This window comes from Alligator sinensis, unplaced genomic scaffold, assembly GCF_000455745.1.
Source record: "Alligator sinensis unplaced genomic scaffold, ASM45574v1 scaffold1336_1, whole genome shotgun sequence".
Lineage (NCBI taxonomy): Eukaryota > Metazoa > Chordata > Crocodylia > Alligatoridae > Alligator > Alligator sinensis.
Window position 1 is genome coordinate 366,842 of NW_005843037.1, and position 22,568 is coordinate 389,409.

Consider the following 22,568-nt stretch of genomic DNA (forward strand, 5'->3'; position numbering starts at 1 on the left):
ATTCACTTAATGATATGGGAGATGCATATCAAAGCTGTTTTAATGTTGATAATGCACTGCTGTGGTTAATAATACCGAGGTACCAAGTACTAGGCCCATCAAAATTAGGCATTAAAAGAAAATCAGCACTACCAGTATATTTGGCAACATCATGTAACTTGTCCATAGTTACCATACTTCTGTGATCCAGCAAAGAATGATCGTGTGAGGACAAAAGGTCTCTCTCCTCCTCCAGAGCGCTTGATGAGTCCTTCTGCAGTTGCCATTTGCTGAAAAGCATGAAGATAACTGAGAGGGAGATAGCCTTAATTATATTCTATGTATATCAGGTTGCCCTTTTAGATCTTTCAAGGCAGGAACAATAAGAAACATATGTCCAGAAATAACAGTAACTATTGTCAAAGTACAAATAATTTGTTGCAACACACTACAGGAGAGGAAAATAAAGGGCTTACTAACATTGCACACATCATACATCAATGTTATTACATTGTTGTGGCAGAAAGGTGAACGGATGTCATTGCTATTATAGATGTGATTGATCATGGAGAAGCTGATTCCAATCAAACAGTGCCTAGCACACAGGACCTAATTTTAGGAGCCTTGCAGGAGTTCTTACAGTAAAATTATAATCATCCTTATTGCCACCAAAGGAAAAATATTCATAGCAGTTGATTTTTCTGTTGGATGTCCTACCTGGTAAAATCCATAGAGGTTGTGAACTTCCCGGTGCTCCCAGCCGCCATGGTGGACAGCATCTTTCTGCATGGTTAGTTCTGCCCCTTTGAAGACGGAAGGCTCATTCATGTCATTCCAGACAAAGAGGATGTCAGTAGAACCCTAGGTACAGTGTAGCATTAAGGGTATATTTAAGTCATTACTTTAATATAGTGGGTGCTGGACTTGTCTAAGGCAGGGGTTGGCAACATATTTAAGACCAGTGGACCAAATTAGCATAGCTAGCACAGTGGGTCGCCACCTGAGGTGTAACCAGTAATGTTTGCTTCTTGGGCTAGCAACCTACTTCCCCACCCAAAATGTCTGCTGCTGCCCTAGCTCTCCTTGCTCTGTGCTGAGAAATGCTTTCTCATCTCCCTATTACAGCCATCCATTACCCTCACTAAAATGGGTCTGCTATTACTGTCTTCTGGTGAAGGAGAAGGGGAAGGAGGATGAGAAGCAGGATAGGTCAAAAGAGAAATTTAAAATACCAGCCAAGGGTATAAGAGCAGAAAAGGAGAAGAGAAAGAAACGAGGCAGAAAAAGCTGTGTTGGGACATGAAGTGAGAGGTGACAAGTGGCATGAGTTTACCAGCCCTTTGCTAAGTGAGGCTCCAAGAAAAAACCAGCAGTAATTTGACAGTGTTCAGTGGCCATAACATTGGATTCAGCCTGGAGGAAGCTAGGTGTGATGTGACTGTGAGGTGTGAATATCTATGACTCTCACACTAGATAGCTAACACATAAAAGTATTCCTTCCTGGTGAGGCTACAGTGAAAGTAACTGTGAGCTCCATGAAAGACAGCTGATCCCTATTATTTCCTACATGGGCTCATACTGAAAGAAACTAGCAATAAGACCACTAGGCTAGATGAACTGGTAGCAAAATGATTCACCCCGGATGCAGGTATAGTGAGTATACTGCTTATTTGCAGACAAGACAAAACCTGGAGAGGCTGCAAACACTGACAAGACTGAAATTCAAAAGATTCTTGAGAAATTGGACAACTGGGCTAAAGACAAGAAAGGATATTATACAGAGGGAAGAAAAATGCATGTATAAACAAAGAATGGGGGATAGGATCACTGCCGAGGAGGTTCTGTAGTTCTAGTGGGTCACAAGTTCAATGTGAGTCAGTAATGTGATGCTGTTGCAATAAAAGCAAATGCTATTTTGGGCATTGTGTGCCAGACAAGAGAGGTGGCACTGGTTAGGTCTTGGCTAGAATACTTCATCCAGTTTTGGGTGCTGTTTTTTAAGGTGGCTGCGGAGAATCTGGGGAGGTTGTAGGGGTGATCAATGAAGATGAGAAAGGGATTTGAATACAAGGAGCATGAGAAACGGTTGAAGGACCTATGTTTAGGAAGTATGTTTAGTTTGAGAAAAGGCATTCAAGGAGAAGAGGACGTTATAGCCATTTTTTGATACAGTACTTGAAAAGTTTCCATAAAAGAAGAGGGAGAAAAGATAATTTTCCCTTGCAACAGAGGGCAGGATATGAGGTAATGGTTTTCAATTGCAGCAGAACAGATTTAGATTAGATCTCAGGAGAAACTCCCTAACTGAAGTGAAATCTGTTTCATTGCAGTTTTCAGGAAGATGCTGAATAGGAATCTGTCTGGGTTAGTTTAGGGACGGTGAATCCTACACCCGTGCAGCATGGTGGACTGTGACCCTTAACCTTTTAACTCTGTGATTCTGTTCATAGCACACTCTACACCAGGGATAGGCAAAATGGTGGATCCGGCTGGCAGTCAGACTCCATTTCCCAGCAGCCCCTGCCCATGTTGCTGCAGCCGGTTTCCAAGGAGACCCCAGTAGAGGTGGCACCATGACAAGGCGGGGCCAGGGTTTCCATGGAGTCCGGCCCCAACAGTGCTGGCAGGGTGTACAGCTGGGTGGGGAGCTGCTCCGGTTGGGCTGGGGCTGGGATCTTGCAGCAGTGACAGCGTGTTCAGAGATGGGACAGAACCACAATCTGCTGCCTGCATGTCCCTGCCCGAGGCATGCAGGCAGTGGATCGAAGCTCTGCCCAGCTCTGGACCACGCTATCACTGCTGCAAGATCCCAGCCCCAGAGCAGCTCCCTGCCCAGCTGTGCTGCTGGGGCTGGTCTCCACGGAAACTTGGCCCCACACTGTCACAGTGCCGCTGCTCCTGGGGTCTCCATGGACACTGACCACAGCGACATGGGCAGGGGCTGCTGGGAAAGGGAGTCCACCGCAGGCCTGATTTAGCCCACAGGCCGCACCTTTCCCATCACTGGTCTACACTGTTGCTACCACCATTGCTTCAGTGGTGAGTCCTGATTTTCCTAGTGTAATAAGCCGCAGTGAAGATTCTTTTGCAGTTTATGGGTTTATTACTACATTCTGGATATTTGCCTTTACAGTTTAGTAGTAATCTACAAATATGAAACGTCAATAGCTTATTTATCCAGTATTTTATCTTATCTACCTGCTTTTCTTTTCTGTTTTCAGGCTTCTTATGTACTATGTAGGATTATAAAAGAAAAAAATACAAACCTTATATGTCTGGAAGGCAAACAGATCTGCATACCACTCTCGGACTTCAGGATTGGTAAAATCCAGGTAACAAGAGGAACCTGCAAGTATGGAGCATTACACTTATTTTGTTAACTTCTACAGTGCTTACTGCTTTCATGTGTGAGCATTGTAACATGCAGGTATGCTGCCTTTCAACACCAATAAACCTGCCGTTGCTGTAGTGTTGCATGATATATAATAGAAAATGCTAAGAATAAAGATCAAAGCAAAGTGGAAATACAACTCAACTGAAAAATACATTTTATTTTGTGCTCTGAAGACCATCAAGCTTTGACTTCCGTTGGACTCAGTTCCACACTATTTGAAGGTACTTCCAGCACATTGAGCTATACCCAGGAGTAAACTGGAAGGCAGTAAAGTAACAGAAGTTTGGTGTTATGAGCTCCTAAGTGATATCTACAACACCACAGCAGAGTACTCTTGAGCATAATGGAAACCAAGGGTGCCTCTTTGTACATCTTTACCACCGGATTTCCATGGTTGATGAATGTGGACCATGAGTGGGTCAGCCAGATTTGTTTCTTTAGCATTGTGACTGCTGTTGTAGACATAGAGAATGACTAGTGCCACGCAGAAGGTTGATGGCTGTATTATGGTACACGTGTGATCTGGAGTGTAATATTGAGTTAATTACCTATAATAAGTGTAGAATCACAGGGATGAAACATTGCGTGCAAATTTGGTGTCACTTTATGTCCTGGCTGAGGATCCCCAGCTATTTCCTTGTTTACAGAAAGCTTTCCCTTTACACTCCACATTCTAGCAAGCCACAAATAATGGCAATTTAGCCAAAAACGCAGCAAAACACACCTATATACTTAAAGCCCCACTATGTTATAACCCTTTGACTTTTGCATTTTTAGATTGCCCAGCATGGAGCTAGAGTTTTAAGACAAGCAACACAGTCAAAAGTTTTGCTTCTTAGAATAAGGGGGTTATTTTAAAGTATAAATATAGGACCTGTTGCCCTTAATGATGCCCTGATGCCATTAACTCCCATCTCACCACCATTTTTCTTTTTATTTTAATTCTTTCTCCCATTTTCTTCTTCAGCCTTTTTTCCCTCCGCTTTAATTTAACATTTTTTCCAGTTTTGCTCTTCTGACTACTACTGCAAGTATCCTTCTGTTGTTGTTTCCTTATACCATTAAGGTGTCTCTTCCTGCATAGTTCTAAAAGATGCAAGGCATGCAGGTTTCTGTGTCCACAATGCCTGAAGCATGTAACCCCGCTCTGTGCAGGTGACTGTCATGGACACAAGAAGGAATAAGATTTTAATAAAAACCTTTATTCATGTGTACAAAATTAAACATTAGGGTATGGGCTGGGGCTTTATACCACGTTATTAATGGCTTACTACCAGTGTCATAATCACCTTTGAAAAAGAGTAGCACCTCTTCCCATTGAAATGATCACATCTGTTTGACTTCAGCTATAAACATGTACTTCTATTTCAGCACAGTGTTCATCAGTAGGCAGTGTGGCCCATGATATAATGGGCTGGATTGGGACTCCAGAGAGCTGGATTCTATTTTCAGCTCTGCTAAATGATGTTGGACAAGGTACTTAATTTCCTTCTCCCTCTGCTACTCTTCTGAGAAAAGGAGACAATGATTCTTACTTTCTCTATATGAAGTTTAAGATCTACTGGTGAGAAGTGCTACATGAGAGTGAGGGATTATTATTATTACTATTAAAACCTTGAGTGAATTTACCATGAATCTTGAGGCCCTCTTATTACAGTTGTTTTAACAACTCTCATTGTACCAGTCCATCAGCCTGCAACGTCTGAGTTTTCTAAAATAAAATAATTGTATAAAATAATTTAATATAACAGACAGAGTTGCATTTTGTTACCCTGGATACCCCAGAGCACAGCCCTGGGAAGATTAAGAAGCATATTAGAAATGTAACCTGGAATAAGATTGTCACAAGTATATTTTACTTGTGAAATTTAAGGTCTATCCAACTGGGTACCTACTTTTGGCTCATTTATTTTATTCTGGCATACACTTTAAAATTAACATATTAAACTGTGTAAAATATAAGCAAAGTGTTTTCTTACCTGGCCAACAGACACCCTCAAAGTCTTTCCCATTCCTGTCTTTCACGAAATAGTCCTTGCTTTTGCCCTGAGAGTAGATGGTGTATGCAGGATCAATCTTAATGTGGGGATCTATAATGACAACAAGCTGCCAGGATCAGAGAGTAGAAGATACCATTAGCATTAATAATGCAGTATAATACAGTCAGAGCTTAGTTTTGATTTAGGGACAAGAATAGGCACGGTCACATATTTAAAAAAAGCAGTTATTGATCTTGTGCATACACATAAAATAACTGATTTTTTAAGACCATAGTAGAAATTTGCTTCTTTATGTGAAACATTACTTTTCAGACAAAAGCAACCTTTTCAACTGAAAAAATGCCCCCGATTGTATACACAGGGCAGTAAACAAATTTATGACTTCTGTGATGAAACAAAGAAATGTAAATATTTCTTAATATACCATATGTACCTGATTCCAAGATGAGGTATTTTCCCCCATTAAACATGGTGGGAAATGAAGCCTTGTCTTTTAATTGAATATTAAGTGAAAACGTAGGCCGCACTGTGTCCTGTGCTACTCTCTGGCTCCACACCTACTCCCGCTCCCTTCCTGGCGCTGCACTGGCTCCTGCTGCTCCCTGGCTCAGCAGGACCCCACTGGAAAGAAGTAAGGGAATCAGCATTGGGTACTGTACTGCTCTCTGGATCCATGCTGTTTGACTTGCCACTCCTTGGCTCTGTGCTGATTTTCTTACTGCTCTTTGGATCCCCACTGGGTCCTGGGTTACCCGCTGGCTCTGTGCTGAGCCAGGGACTAGTGAGGAAAGTAGTGATGAGCCAGGGAGCAGCACAGAACTCAGTGTGCAGCTGATCCAGCATGCAGCCAGAGAGCAGGGAAGGATCCAGCACAAGCACAGCATGTGATGCTGGGGAAGGCAGGGGTAAGTAGTGGGTGGGGGACAGGTAGCAGGGGGGTCAAGTGGCTGGGGGGAAGACACAGGGGGGAGCAGATACCATGAGGGAAGTCATGGGATGGAGGCCAGACATGGGGTGAGGGTAGCAAGTAGCAGGGGACCAAGGTGCTGGGAGGGCAAGGGGCTGGGGTCAGACTGCCTGCCCTCCCTGCCACTTGCCTCCCAACTGCTTACCCCCTTGCTGTTGCTGCTTTCCATGCTGCAGCAGTGGAGGGGACAAATTTAAGACAATGCTCCAATAATTAGATTCAAATACATGGAATATTATAAGACATTTCTTATAATTTTCCTTATTGTGGCAGAGCACCTTTGGTGCCTGCCACTTAAAGGGCTAAGACCAAGCAGCAGAGCAGCCTGCAGGTGGCAGCATTCCCCAATCAGGAGTCACATGGTTGGCAGGGGACTGCCTGATTGGGGAAGAGGGCTCAGCTGTTGGCAATGAGAGTAGGCCTGAGCAGGGGAGCTAGCGGTTTGCTGGCTGCAGCTGTAGGGGGAATATCACCTGGCAGGAGCTTTGAGGATGGCAGGAGGCTCCTGGTCCTGGGAAATGACATAAAACTACATCCTGCTAGGGTAGGATGGTGTGGTGGGTCTGCCTGTGGCAGGGTGGTCCCCAGGAAATGCCACACCAGTTGCTTCTCTAGTGAAAAGTGAGTAAGGGGTGCCTTATAGTCCCATCCCCCACAACCTGGTGGGTAACCCAGATGTAGAGACATGCATGGGGACCAGGCATGCCTAGGGAGAGGCACCTGAGCCTCATGGAGTGTAAGACCCTGGTGGCCCCCGTGAGGAGGCAGAAGTATGTGTAGAGGCCTACACAGAGTAGGGTTTGTGGTGGTGGCCTGAAGGCATGCCTCGTGTGCGTGAGGGGTGCAGAGTAGGGTCTGCTTTGGTGGGCCTGAAGGTCTGCACCAGGGGTGTGCAGAGTAGGGTTGTAGGGGCAACTTGAAGGGCTGCATATGGGCCAGCCCCACGAGAGTGTCAATATGAGTAGGAGGCCCTAGTATGAGGGTGTAAGTTGAAGTCCCAGGGAGGGGGCAATATGGCCAAGGTAAGTCTACAGATGTCTTAGACCGCAGTTGGACCCCAGTAAGTCCTCAGATGTTGTGAGGCCAAGTTTTGGGTCAGAGGTTAAGAACTTTGGATGCCATCTGTGAGGCATGGGATATGGTATAGGGGCAGTTAGAGCCATATGTAATGCCCTAGGCATTGGGGCATTTAATAGGCAGCCTCCTGCATTTTTACACCAGATATTTATACAACAAGTCATGGCAGGAAAGACAGGGCAGGCTGCCCTAGACAGGTGGGTGGGCTGATGTTGAGACCTGACCCCGAGATGGCCTCCTGTCACACATGTATAGCATCTAATTTGGTGGGGGTCCTCTTGAATTCAAAGTCCTCTTGGATTCAGGTAAATATAGTACAAACCATATAGCAAATATCAAATTTTCTAGACTCTCAAATTCAGCCAAAATTTTATTTTCCATAGTTACCTCTTGCTGCCACAGATTCCACTGATAGAAGACCAACTATTGTGTAACTTAATTTAAAAAATGCACAACAATTCACTCAATAATTGACTTTTGGGTGAGATCAGGTGTGATTTACAGGACATTTATATTAAGCACATCAATGGCTATTGCCAGTTTGAAGACAGTCAGACAAAAACATACGCCAAAAGCAAAATCAGGGGAACAGACTGAAAGAGAACTCTCCCTCCCCAGCAAACGCTGCAACTAGTACTAACAAATTATCATTCTGGTGTAACAGGGAGCTTAGTCCTCCTGTTACTTTAAGAGGAGAAAGGCTGCAGACAGGGCTCAGGTGGCACTCAAAGGAAGACACCTGACGGGAAGTGGGGCTGGGCTTAGAGAATATATAAAGGCCCCAGGGCCTGAGCTGGGGCAGCAGACTAGTCCTGGAGGCTGTGGAAGGAAGGACGGACTCTTGAACAGGAGGGCTGCAGAGGAGATCCTGATTCACACTGGGATACACTTGAGCACAGGAGCAGGGCAGGCAAGTAGAATATTGTGGACTTGCCTGGAGAACAATGGTGGTTTGGGACTGGGACTAGCGAGGCAGGTCGGGGATCTCAGAAGTCCTGGGAGCAGGGCAGATCCTGAGAACGGGCAAGAGAGGGTAACTGCTCTGGGAGCAGGGCAGAGGAAGGACTAGAGATAGGGTGAGAGGGAGCCCAGTGCCCCAAGAGGGACAGAGACTGGGTGGGAGGAAGCCCAGCCCTTGGTTTTCACCAAAATGTCAGGTGACCTTCCCTGCCTAACACTGTCAGGGATATAGAATGTGATGCACTTGGTCACGATTCTATGGCCTAGATCATGAAGTAATCTTACATATGCATTTTCTTTCTTCTTTCTGTATAATTTACCTTGCGTTTTTTCTTTCTGAGTAACTCTTGCATCCTTCTGGGGTTTTGGAATCTTTTCTTGTCCCAGGTGAAGTACCTCTTACCCTCTGTGTGCTCTATGTCTAGCCACATAACATCATAGGGAATGTCATGCTGATCAAAGCCAGCATCTACTGACTTCACATCCTGTTCATCCTCGTAGTTCCAGCGGCACTGGTGGTAGCCCAGGGAAAAGAATGGAGGCAGAGCTTGAGTGCCTAGGAGGAGAGATGAAATTAGAACCTAAGCTATTAGACACAACATTGTTATCGACTTTCAGGTTTTACTTAGTCTTTGAAAAGTCAGCGGGAATGGCATGGCTAGACTTGTAGGCAGCTGTTTGAAGTTGAGGAGTGATGGTCCTTGCCTATGGGTGAATCAAGGATTTCGAAAATAGGGATGCAGATGGTATGATGCATCAAACACAAACTATATTTTTCTTCAGTTAAAAGAAACAAGATTTATTAATATGTTAGGGGCCCAGGACTACTATTCAGTTTAAGATCAAAGCAAAACTAAATACAACTTTATTTGGAATATGCACTACTTTGCTAGATTATATTAAATTTAACAAATACAACAAATGGGGCAAAAATAGTTGAAATAGATTGTTTCATTGGAGTCATAATAGTTAAATGTATGTCTCTTATTCGGATTCATAATACAACATCTAGCCTTCTTGAGCACCCAACACTTCAATTATTCATTTTCACACCCGAGTTAAAATTACCGCACCTGAATTCAATTTTTTAGCTAGAACTAAAAACAGTCTTCAGGGTTGTGAAATAACCATTTCTGGTAATCTCACTTTTCTAACAGACAGCAACATTGCAAAAGAAAGGATAGCTTTATTAATGGAACTTCAAGACGGTTAAAAAGGGGAGAGGGTCATTAACATCTGTGGAGTGAAGAGCAATCAGAAGGAATCAGGTAGCTGATAAGGAATCATGAAGTCAATTGACTCTTAGCACTGCCTGAATAGAAATGGTACTGCCCCACCCAGGCAGTTGGTTTTAAAATTTGGGTGGAACAGAAATAAAAAAGGGACAGAGTACCACTGCACCATTACAATCCCCTGTATCCAGCCCTGTCCTTGCCTAATTATTAGTCCAGACTATATTTCACACCTGAGTTATTGGCCCCAAAGACTAAGCTCAGAGCAAATATTATGACAGGCTTCAAAACAGCAGAGCTGCTGTAATTAGAAGATTATAGGATGGTGAGAAAAAAACTACTGTTACTATTCTGATGGTAACAGTCAATATTTCTATAGTGACTATTGACATTTTGCATTCTAAAATCTGTCTACACTTTTAAAAATATTGTTGGTGAATTTAATTTTCATTGACATGGATAACTCAATAAACCCAATTTAGTGGACACAGACTCAGTAATCTCCTGCTAATTTACCTCAGCAATGACATGTACTTCCCTTATTACAGCATCTGAATTTAAATAGAAACTAATATTTATTTAGAAATGGAAAATAAAATTAGTCCCTTATATACTACTGGAGACAAAAGATCACAGAGTCACAAGTGACTGAACTCTTTTTTTTTTTTTTTTTAATTTATTAAAAACACTTCTGCATTTATTGCCTACCAGCAGAACTTTGCAGTCCAAAATCACTGCAAAGTGTGGGCTCCAGTTTAGGCAGAATCTCTTGTGAAGAGCTGTCCTCCTTTTCATGACTAAGAGGATCATTACATGGAAAAGTAATATTAGGACTCATTGTCTTGCTTTTAACTCTCTTCAATGCAATATGACATTTGTCCTTTTTAGGAACATTAGTCATATTGTCTTAATTTGTGCTCTTCCTTCCCTGCTTTCTTCTCTTCCCTGCCCCTTATCTCATAGCCTTCTCCAACCTATTTTCTTTCTCCTTCTCCTTTTGCATACATTTCCCTTCCACGTTATTCCCTTCTTTGATTGGATACATTGACCAGCTATGTGTCCTCCTCCTTCTTCCATTCCCTTGGACACACAACTCAGTTCATTCTTTCTCCTCCAGACATCCTTGTTCCTTTGGTGACTGGTAGCTCCAAGTAGCAACAGCTAAACTGGCTTTACAATTCCAGTTACTTTTAGGGTATGTCTACATGGCAACACCATGCATGGAAGCAGTGTAAGTCTTTTAGCATGATGCTTGCCTCTGCCTCATTAGACTTGCTGAGAACGTAAATTAGCTTAGGAAAAGTGCTGCAGTACTGTGGCTATACTGCTTCTGGCATCCAAGCTAGCTGGAATCGAGATCTACCATACTATTACATTATGAGGCCTGACATTGGTACCTGTAGAAGCAGCTGGGGTGCAGACCAGCTTTCCACAGTCAGGACCCTGTGAACCATAGTTTGGGAATGACAGTGGTTTGGGGTTAGTTAAATATTAAATACTAATCCACTTTTAGATGTAGCAAATGTATATTTGCACATAATTTAAGTGGTAGAAGGGAACTTCACTGGTGAACTGGAGTGGATCTAGGATTTGGCAAAGTGGTGTGCAGGAGCAGCCACCTATGATGTGGGGATGGTTGCACCTCTACTCCCAGCCTCCTTCCCCACACCCACTAGTGCAGGCAGCTCGTGCTGCAGGAGCCTCTGGGGACTTTTTCTGAAGCCCCCAAAGCATGTAAGAATTTCCACCCTTCCCCTCTGTGCTCAAAGGCACAGACCCTCCACTGCCTACCCTGACTATCCCAGGTACGGGGGAAGCTTCAAAGCTACTCCTGCTCACTCCAGCTGAGCTGCGCAGCAACTTGGTTCAGCTAGAAATAACCACACCTGCAGCAGTGAGTATGGGTGGAAGGGTGGGTTCCCCTCCCCCACATCTGTTTCCAGGGGACCCAAGGGCAGGAATAGCTTTGAAGTTTTCCCCTCTCTCCCTGCCCCTGTGCCCTGAGACAGTGGGGTAAACAGCAGGTGCAGGCAGGGGAGGGAGGGAGAGTACAGGGGAAGGAAGAGAAAGGGAGGTCAAGTGGTGTGCCTTTGAGCACAGAGGGGAGTGGGGGGAATTCTTATGTGCTTTGGGGACTTGAAAAAAGCCCCCAAGAGGTTCTTATGGCATAATTCACTTAAAAAAGGGGTGCAGCCATGCCACTGCATCCCCTCTGTATCTGCCCTTCTGGTGAAAATGCAATGCTGTTGCTTCACTAAGACAACATAGTACCTGTCAGCTGTGCATACTGCTTGAAGATATCAAAAGCGGTGGGTCCCATCAGCAGAAAAACATCAACTATTCCACTTTCTGACATCCAGCGCACATCAGTTTGAGGTACCACTCTCTGCTTAGTGGTTTCTGGAGGGGATCTGGATGGTATATGCTTTGAAAGGAACAAGAGAATCTGAAGACCTTTCTATTCATTATTGAATAATAAAGAACAGATCAGAGGGGTAAAGATTGTATTACTAAAACATTCAACATGCCTCAGATGGACATACTGGAAGTTTATTACATACTCTCAATACAACCTTCCATTTAACAGTAGATAGTCATATTCACTTCATCATATGGGGAAAAAAAAAGGATAACAAGAGGCACGGTAATGAACAAATCCATCCTTGTAATCATTTCAAAACTCCACAAAATAAATGTTGGGATGGGGAGACAGAAAGAGGAGAATTGCAATTTCTGATTCACAGGAGGTTACGCTATCAGATCATCATCAATTTGACTCAGAAATAACTTAATTTATTTTCGAATCCTGAGCAGGAACCCTGTGTACCTCTCACCTCCATCACAGCTTTCGTACTAATATCCACCAGAGTTTCTGAGGAATTCAGCCAGAAGATCCCCAAAGTTCTGTTAGGCTTGTGTGCTAAGAGAAAGGGCACTGACCCATAAATGCCAATTTTGTCATGGATCTTGTGCCCGTAGATATCCAAGTTATAAAGCCGGTAGGCATCATCGTCACTGCAACAAACAAATGTGCACATTGCTTGTAATCATCCCAACTGGATCAAGTTTGGCTGCTGTAAGTCCACTGAGTTACAGCAGGAACTAATAGGATACATCTTTTGTTAAGGCCTATCATTTATCAATTGGCCCAAAATGGAGCTGGCAGGGATTATTGTTTCTGTTGCTTTGGTCACAGCTAACTATAAAATTACAGCTCTTGCAGCCAATGAGACTGCTGTTACTCTGGTCTTATCCTCACAACATCACCTTTTTTAAGAAAGTTGATTAAGTATATTCTATTTAAAAATGATAACTACTTATGCAGAACTGCTCCATAAGGCTGTTAGGAAACCTAATGGAGAACACTGAGGGGAGTGCGGAGGTGTGCAGAACTGGAGGCAGAAAAGTCTTCCCACTAGGGATAGAAGCCATGATTTCATGTGCCTCTACAATAAAAAGAAACTACATGGTATGACACATGGCATGTACATCTCAACCCTTATGTTGCATTAAATCACTTGGAAAGTGTTATAGCACTGTTCTCTCATAGTAAAATAGGTTTTCAGTTACTATACTATCATTCACTCTTGAATTTCCTTACAGTTCACTAGTGAATGATGCAGCCGTTATGGCTTCCAGTGGCCATCCTAACAAGACATCAAATGTACTCTGTTAAACTACTGTGCATATCTGAACTTTCATAGGTGACAGAAGAACAACAGCCAGTGCTCTTATTCCAACTGGATTTTCAAACATCAGGTACACTGTCCTTTCTAATCACTCCCAAACATCAGAATTATGGCCCACTCTGGAACCAAATGTGCTTCTTTTTACCTGGTGTTTTTAAGGAGAAGTGTTTCTGCATGCTCTGGTATTCCATAAATATGTTCAAATCCATGCAAAGAAAAATCCAAACCTACAGAACTGGGACCTGTAGAAACAGTAATAAGACAAAACAGCACTGAGCTCTGCTCTCATTTAGGCCTAGTGTGAACTAATAGATCAGAATGCACTCATTTAAAAATATACCCTGAATAGTAATTGCTTCACATTATTTCAGGTTCACATCCATTATTAATTCTTAATATAGGGGAAAAATAATGGGGGTTAGTGCTGTGACAAGGTGATTTTTTTTTTAAATATATTATGGTTATAAAAACTGAATAAGAAAAATAAATGTGTAGTTGAAAATGGCCCAAGGTTGTGAGGCAGTGCAGTGTGTGTGTGTGTGTGTGTGTGTGTGTAACAATCCCAATCCTCCCTTTTTTTAATCACTGTTTGTCCTACATCAACCTCATCAAGGGATGCAGCATTGAGCAGGCACCTCTGTCACTGTTACATTCCTATAAATCCAGGGCAACCCTAATTAGGTCAGTGGAGATACTCCAGATTGATGCTGTGAATCTACAATTAGAATTTAACTTGTACGGGTTTTATTACCCTAGGAATTTCACAGAATCCAAGATTCTCGCTCAGGACAACCTATCATCTTTTACTGTGAAGGTTTTTGCCTTCTTTTAGGGTATGTGTACTGGAAGGAAAGGTGTGTTTATAATTCCAGTTTACTAGACAGAATTAACCAATCCAGACTAAACTTTTAGTGAAGACAGGGAAACTCTGTTTTTAACTCGGATTACCACCTTAAATTTAGATCTAAACTCTTTTTTATGCTTAAACTAAAGTTGCCAACAATGAGTTAAACACGGTGTTACCATGTTTTCATTGCTATTTTAAGATGAGATAGGATTAGGCAACCCAAATTAAAAACAGAACTTTTTTTTGCACTGTAGACATACACCTAGACCCTCTCCTGAGGGTCAACATGACGGCTCTCAAGAGTTTTAGTGAAGCTGGTTTGACCACATGTAGGCTTCTCGTGATGTCAGGTCATGAATGTTTTTCCAAAAAACACAAAAATTCTGGAATCCATGAGCTTTTTGGCAGCTGTGACAAAAACATGGTCTCAGGTACTTTGTGCCAGCTCATGCATCTTTCTTCACATCAGATTTAATGTTTGACCCAGTGTAAGATACAGGACTTGCAGTCACAGGTTTGAAAAGCTGTGTTTACATTGATCCTAACACCTGTTAAAGGGTTTGGGTTGGCAACCCTGAAGACGGGAGTTTTCTTTTTATCCATAGAACAAGTATGGCCTAGGCAGACGGGAGTGGGAACTTCCCCTTACTGACTTACCCATATGCCTCAGCTGTGAAATGGAGGAAGCAACTCTAGAAGTGGGAGGGCCAATTCAGTGTCCAGCCTCACTGAGCTCTTAACTTCTCTACTGAGTCTGCCATGCTTATGTGATAAATATGTATGCCATGTGAAGAGTTGACCAACAGAAAGGGATTGAGTTAACCCATTCATTTCAGTAACCAAAGAGACAACAGATGAGTTTTGGCTATTGCCAATTTGGCCAGATTTAACTCTTTGACATTATGATTTGATGTATCCTACAAACAAACAAGTATGCTGGCGTAAAAAAGTTAACTGATTGCATGAATTCAGCCAATGTGTATAGGATCATGCATCTTCCTATATATTGGAATCACTCGTGGGAGATGCAAGAGTGGCAAAATGCTTTATTTTTATATGTTATTTCTGAATAGAAATATACACAGACAATAACAATGCTTCCATCAAATTTGTTAACTGGCATAGAAATTGGTAGGTAAGAAGAGAGACTGTTAAAATACAAGTAACCAAAGAAAAAGACAGAAATATGAATAAGCACAGATATATGCAAATCAGTAAAGACGTTTTCAATATTGTATTGCACTTAGTCTTACCACTGGCTTTGATGTCCAGAAAACTGCCAAATTCCTCTTGCCAGAGACCCAGATCTTTTTGATTTTCCTAGATGTACAAAAATATTATTATTTAGCCTACAGACACCGTGGATGTTTAGCGTACATTTAATTTATAAGCAAAGAACAAGTATTGTCTTGAGAGACATTACTGTATTTACTTGATTTGATGTCGAATATAACTGGTACCTGGACAAAACAATACTTCAGGTTTGGCCAGGTATGCTACTTTGGAGAATGGATGTTTCAATACAACACTACTGTGGTCTGCTACAACACAGAACCTTGGCAAAAGGGAAACACTATATGAAACCTGCTCTCGTCTTTGTTTTAGTACAAAATCTAATTTATCTGACATTCCCCCAAAACTAAAGTTTTCTCCAGTGCTTTGTCTAGTAAAACAACAAAAATAAGAAATATAGAATGATTTTTATGAGGCAGAGATATAGGGACTTAAAGTCTACACAGAGAGCTTGAAAACATATCAGTCCATATTTACAAAACCTGTTTTCATGTATGTAATCCAGAACTACCAGTTCAAGCAAGGTAATGGACAGGCTGCCCAAAATAGCTAACCACTATAGGAATCTTGTGTGTATGCAATGATTACCTTTGGTCTTCCTCAGCTCTTGAGCCCTGTGGCCTTCTACTCAGTTTTCTTTGGATTTATTTATTTTTTGCAGTATCTTTTCAAGTTTTCTTTTGCACTCTTCCAGCAAATGTACTGGCCTTCCTACACCCATTCTGACACTCCCAGGAAGACTCTTACAGGGCAAATCTACTGTTGAAATTAAAGTTGTTCAAACTAGGTGAGAAATAAAACTCTCTCTTTAGCTTCACTCTTGTGAAATGTGAAAACATGGTGAAGTAAACAGTCATCTGCTTACAGGGGCCACCTATACACATGCATCAAGGCTGCTCCAACAGTCTATAATTACAGCACGTCAGAGCAGACTCGATTAACTGAGTCTGCTGGAGCGTGGTAATTACTGCACTCCAGCAGACTCCAGCATCACGTGTATAATGAGCTTCAGATAAAGCGCTCCCACCGCCATTTTTCAGTGCGAGGATGCTGATATATGTGATACCCCAGGCACTTTAATTAAAGCGCCTCCCCCAGACATCGCAGAGTACGTGTATAAATGCCCCGTGTAAGGGAGGCTGTAATTACACTCTTGTAATTAAAGAGGCTTCTGAAAAAACAGGGAAGTGTCTTTATCCACTGCCAGGTTTGAGATTCTCTTTAAAGACAATTCTGCAAAACGATATCTAATGTGGTAGTGTGGCCTTTGCAACTCGGCATACATTGCTCCACTGAGATCTCAACAGAGACCAAGGGGATTGGTTTGGAGCACTGCGTTTTGGGACCTGGGTTACAATCTGCTTTAGGCTCCTGGTAAATTGGCAGCGTGGCCATCAGTTCAGAGATCTGAAAGCACTGTACTAGAAGATACCATAAACCCATGCTAGTAACTATGAATTATTCTTCCCACAGCGTACCAATGCCAGAATAATAAATTGAATAGAGGCTACCTTAGCAGAGTCAGCTGATCCATCCTCCTTGTTTTCTGCTGCAGTTTTGCTAATGAAAACAAATTAATAGAAATAATCAATGAGAAGATTCCAGGCACAAAATGCTAAGAACTGTCTGCACAGGCTCTATAGTACAGCAGAACTATTTTGCATTTGACATTTCTACAAATTAATGGCCTCTCTTGAGATTCCTAATTGGCAAGTGTTTATAGTATTTAATGTCTTACCAACCTGAGCTAGCTAGGATTGTTCTGTCCCCTTGGGTTTCTACCATTAGTTCTAATAATATCAGCATTCTCTTCTCCTTAGCTCCAAACAAGAGATCTTCAGACTGGCTATTTCTGTGTATTCTATTTGCAGAGGGATTGTTGTCAATTATAACAAATTTTAAGTAATTCTTTCCCCAGGATGAGGCTTTCCCAGCCCTGAAGAATACCCCTACACTCTTGTTACCTCTTCCTTATAGCCCCTAACTCTTCCAATATTTTGCAATGGGGTTAAATTGCTAACTGTTGTGATATTTTTATGATGAGTGACACCTTCATAAGAAACCAGTTCAACTATTATGAGAAGGTGGATGAAACTGAGCACCTTATCAAAGTAATGCCATTAAGGTCAAGGGGACCTAAGGGTACTCAGCATCTTACAGAACTAGCCCTTAAATGGAGTAAAAGGGACAGAACGATGGCTTCAAATGGCCTTTCAACTGCTCCAGAATCCTTTCATTAAAGTTTGAAGAAAATGAAAATGTAGGGTCTCCCTCACTTTGCTAAAATATTTGCCAAAAGAGATCCCATTGTTTTTAAGCTTTCATGCAGGAAGAAAGGACAGGATGAGAGAGTAAGTCAGGGCTGACTCTCTGCCTTAGTTTTAGTACAGATATTCTTCTGGATGTCAGAGCCACACAATTTTACCAGTGCATGTCAAATAAAGCAGCCTTACAGATTCTGGTATCTTGGGGGATTTTTGCAGATTTGAATTTCTAATGGTTGCCATTTAGCTCTGCCACAGCCAATGCCCACTGTGGAATGTGAAGCTCCCACACCTATTTTTGGGTGGTGGTTGCAGATGCTCGAAGTACAACAGGCCTCTGGAATTCATGCTCAATATGGTCTCATCCTTGGACTCTAGCTCTATCTGGAATGGATTCGCTGTGATGTGAAGCTTGTGGTCCTCATTCGTGCTTGTCAGTACCAGAATGTTTGTCTCCTTCTGGGTTATAGAGAGCCTATCAAATTCAAAACAATGATAACTGAATCGTATGAAAATATATTGCCTAATTATAATTGAACAACAATAAATTAAAGAAAGGAAGAATAATTGAACAAAAGGCCAAAACTTAAAGCTCTTATTGAAGCAAAATCTCCCATTCACTTCAATAAGTGTGTGATGTATAATAGGTGTACAGTCTGGCCCACAGGTTGAAGGATGTAATACCTGGTTACAAGTTTGCCTTAAACACTCTTAATAGTTTTTATTTTCTCAATGCAATATGTTAAGAAAAAATAAGGCATGTTAACAAGTAGCTGATTTTCTGTCCCATGTAATTATAGGTTATACACTAGCTTAGCTGTGTGGTGGGCCTGTAGGGGGGCTCCTGCACTGCGCCACCTACCTCACTGTGCCCAACCACCTTCCAGGCTCTGACTGCCTCCCTGGGGGTGCCTCATGTCTGGCCAACCCCCTTCCTGGAGCACACCCACAAGCCTGGGTGGTAACACTGCCACCACCCAGAGTCTGGACTGATCTTGGCCCTTTGCCCCCTGGGAAACACAGGCTTAGTCCTTGAGGGGTTCTCGAGCCACTGCAAGAACTTGAGGTGCTTCCCTCAGTCTGAAGCACAAATGGTGGTCTCCCTTAGTCAGCTGAACCAGGGGGGCCCTAAGGCATAATCTAGACCCTCTCCCCATAAGTCTCCCATACTAGGTACAGAGGAGAACTTTATTGGTTACAAGGAGTAGGTTTGGAATAGGGTACAGGGTAGATCAATATCAGAGAAATCCCTTAGAGCAAACTGTAGCATGGTAGCCTTTGATCACACATCTGAGTTACTGCAAGCTATATATCTGATTAGATCTCAAGTAGCTTACTCACAAGTATCATCCAGAGGCAGGTGGAGATCCCTTCTGGAGCCAAGCAGTTCATTGAACATGAGTTTAAAGAGAGAGTGCAAGTTTCAGATGGTCCAGCTTCTCTGAGAGCTCTCATCATGGCTCCTGCTCTGCCTCCTAGGCAGTCCTTAACTCATATAGACCTTATGACCTAATTTACCTGATCCAATGAAGGCCAGCAGCTGTTGGCTGCCAGCCAAGCAATTTGAAATGCATCACTGGTTGCCAGGTAGACTGACAGAGTCTCTAGCCCCCTCCCAGTAATGATGACATTGCTTAGAACAATAGGGAGTTTAAGCCCCCACCCAGGTGTGTGAGGCCAGTCACCTAGGCAGAGGGAGCAGGTTTTCCCCTCCCTCAGGAATGTATCCAGCTCAGGTTACAACTCAAGGTTACCTGAAGCTGATGGGGCCAAGGGTGTCTGCCCTCTGCAGTGACCATGGTAACCAAATTGTCAGATTGGTCATCTGCCTGATAGCAGAGTTTGGGGTGAGACAGAACTGGCATTCTGCCACAGGCTGTTTGTCTCCCTCACTTTGTTACCAATTCTCAGAATTACCTTCATGGGCTAATTGCTTTTTCCTATCTTTGTAATTTGCTGATATTCCAGGGAATGAATATATTTTTGTCCAAATGTGAGAGGAAGGTGCACACCTTTGAGAGGGAAGATATGTATGCAACTTAGATTGCTATACAGTACTTTTATATAAATGTACATATATGAATGTAAATGCAATATATTTTATACTTATACTATCTTATACATATAACTAATATTTAATTTTATAAACTCATATATAATTTGATATATATAACTTACCTCTTAGTGGTAGGTTCTTTTATGAGAACATCAGGCACCTCATATCTTGTTCTGAGAGGAGCCACTTCATTAATTTTAACTCTGAAAATGTTGCCTTCTATTTCATAAATTTCTACTAGGAGAGGAACCTGGGAATGATCAAACAGGTACAGTAGCCATTTGTGCTATACTGGGATAAGAGCATCATTTCACATTTTAATGCAGAATTCCAGGATTTCAGTATCACCAAGCATTTATTTTCTGTCTAAGACCATGTATGCCTTTTGATCCACCCAAAATTTTGCATACTAGCAGTCACTGCCCACTTGCATTTATGTCAGGAAACAAATACTTTTAGTTTGTAAGTAAAACTGGCCTGATTAAAAAAAAAAAAAAAAGATTTTCTAGGAATCCTCAACATTGTACAGAACCTCCAGTAACAGCAACAGCCGTATAACAGGTGTAGACAGGACTTGAAACTCAGGCATGTTTATTTCTGTACCATCAAGATCTGAGCAGGGGTCCATGGCATTGTATAGAAACTTTGCTACACTATTTACACTAGAGTTCAAAATGGTACTTACAATGGTTGAACTGCATCAATGTAATTTGAAAAGGAAAAAAAAAGTGTAGTATTGACCTACCTAGCAAGATTTATGTTTGATTACTTGCTATTTTTTAACATTCTGAGACCTGAAAAGTGAAGATGTAAAGCCACTTAACTCTCTCTCACTGTCAAATGATGACTTGACTCCACTAGGTCTTTTGGATGTAGAACCTTGAAAATCTCACCTAGTTTTCCCTTTTTATTTTCTCTGATGAGACTTGGAGTTCTGGCCACCAACCTCTGGAAGATAACTAAGAATGTTCCTGCTATTTCTTCTGTCAGGCTGCAGGGATTCTAATAAAGCTGTTCCTCACTCAAGAGGCTAACTCAATTTCCCCTTTTGCTGAAAAAGACTGAACTTGGTTGATATAGAAAATCGTTAGGACCATAATGAGGTGAGGTGGTGCTCTCTCCTAACTTGGGGGTCTTCAAGAGGAGGCTGGACAGATATTTGGCTGGGGTGATATGATCCCAGCACTCGTTCCTGCCCAGGACAGGGGGTCGGACCTGATGATCTGTTTAGGTCCCTTCTGACCCTAAGTACTATGATACTGTGTACTATGACACTATGATAAGCAAGCAGGCATCCTTGTTCATTTAATTTCCTTAGGGATTGTCTACATGGGGAAGTTGTTACAGGCTAAGCTAAGATATAACTTTAAATCACAGTAGCTATTCCAGACTCTCTCTCCATATGGACACTTTTATTCTGTGTTTCTGGAGTGGATTAAATTAAATTGCAGAAAAGGATTTTTAATGCATAATAGACGCGTCCCCATAGGAAGCCATTATGGAATAGGTATGTCATGAGAGCTATTCTGGGATATTTCCCCTTGTAGGCAAACTTTTATTTGTGGAATTTTGAGGAAAACTTTTCAGAGAAAATATTAAAGACTACAGATTTTTTCCAAAAAAACACATTCAGTATCACTATACTAAAGATTTTCGCTTGATGCACTCTATAGCACAAAAAAGAAATAAGCTTAATCTTGTTCCTTTGGGTAAGACTACGATTTGTTTTCTGGAATGTGAGAGAAAACCCATCATACATTCAAAAAACCCCTTTCAGATAAAAAAGACCTTTGTTTAGTATTTCTAATGTTATAGAATAGAAAATATTATTTAAAACATTATATCTCTGTATAGAAGCCATTGTTTATGCTCAAACAAAGTATCTGGGTCAATGACAAAGTGTTGCATTGTAACACAAAACTACCTGTCATCCACAAATCTCAAAGCATGTTACAAAGGTGGACAAATATTATCAGCTTTGTTATGCAAAAAGTTGGTGAGAGAGAATCCATGTTCCTAATTCACAGTTCCATTATGGGTGGGGCCTTACCTTATTCGCCTCATTGATGATTTGAAATTTGACATTGTCATTGGATAACGTGACTGAATCCAGGAGTGCTCGATACAAGGACTTCCCAGGATGCAGAAGTTTCTGGCGTCTGCAGAGGCAGAAGAGTGTTTTTGGCCTCATATAAGTTACATGACGTTAAGAAGCATTATATGAAATACGCCGTGCTTACTGAGTAGCATAACTCTATTTTGCTGTTTTCAGAATGAAGACTACTTTTAATTGCATCTTCCCTCAGCAGCATCTTAGCTTTCTTCAGTAAACCAGCTGCTCGCAGAAGGAAATCCACAGATCGATGGTCAAATATTAATCAAACATATCCACATATTTAATTTACCTTTTTGTCATTTAATCACTTAAATCACAGGAGGACTGTTCAGACAATCCAAACAGAAAAATGACTTTATCCTAACTGCCATCACTAAACTGAAGGAAACAATACGAGGTAAAAGTTTTACCAAGCCTCCTCTTTCTTTATATTCCCTCTGGGGTCAGAACACACAGTGCCAGCTAATCTGCTTGTTTTACAAGCTAGGTGATATCCTCTAGAGGAAAAGGCACATTAGAACATCAGAGAATTTTATTTGCCCTGAGATGGTAACAACCAGATCAAACTAATTTTCCAGTAGTCCCTGGATCAGGTCAGTTAACAAGATCTGACATGGTAAAAAAAAGATCTGATTCTTTTGGTTCTTAGCTCTGCACATGGACCATTAAGTAGGACTGGCCCATTTCTTTACTA

General features: G+C 41.9%; 1 protein-coding gene across 14 annotated transcripts in view; it reads right to left on the reverse strand.

Moving 5' to 3' along the window:
- Positions 1 to 22,568, reverse strand: part of GANC (glucosidase alpha, neutral C) — a 43,786-nt gene that overhangs the window by 14,348 nt on the left and 6,870 nt on the right. For 6 of the 14 annotated variants that reach the window (XR_003092057.1, XR_003092058.1, XM_025193330.1 and 3 more), the window contains exons 3-15: positions 21,809 to 21,917; positions 19,881 to 20,008; positions 17,995 to 18,177; positions 16,950 to 16,998; positions 15,399 to 15,465; positions 13,444 to 13,540; positions 12,444 to 12,624; positions 11,881 to 12,034; positions 8,698 to 8,933; positions 5,353 to 5,479; positions 3,246 to 3,325; positions 697 to 840; positions 173 to 269 (exon numbers count right to left, since the gene is read on the reverse strand). Coding sequence is in view for 9 of the 14 variants with exons in the window: in XM_025193330.1 (XP_025049115.1) it covers positions 173 to 269; positions 697 to 840; positions 3,246 to 3,325; positions 5,353 to 5,479; positions 8,698 to 8,933; positions 11,881 to 12,034; positions 12,444 to 12,624; positions 13,444 to 13,540; positions 15,399 to 15,465; positions 16,950 to 16,998; positions 17,995 to 18,177; positions 19,881 to 20,008; positions 21,809 to 21,917 (1,652 nt within the window). In the remaining 5 variants the exon portion in view is untranslated. Of the gene's footprint in view, positions 1 to 172; positions 289 to 696; positions 841 to 3,245; positions 3,326 to 5,352; positions 5,480 to 8,697; positions 8,934 to 11,880; positions 12,035 to 12,443; positions 12,625 to 13,443; positions 13,541 to 15,398; positions 15,466 to 16,949; positions 16,999 to 17,994; positions 18,178 to 19,880; positions 20,009 to 21,808; positions 21,918 to 22,568 lie in introns of those variants that run through there. The other 8 variants (XR_003092060.1, XM_025193336.1, XR_003092059.1 and 5 more) reach the window with 6 other exon arrangements.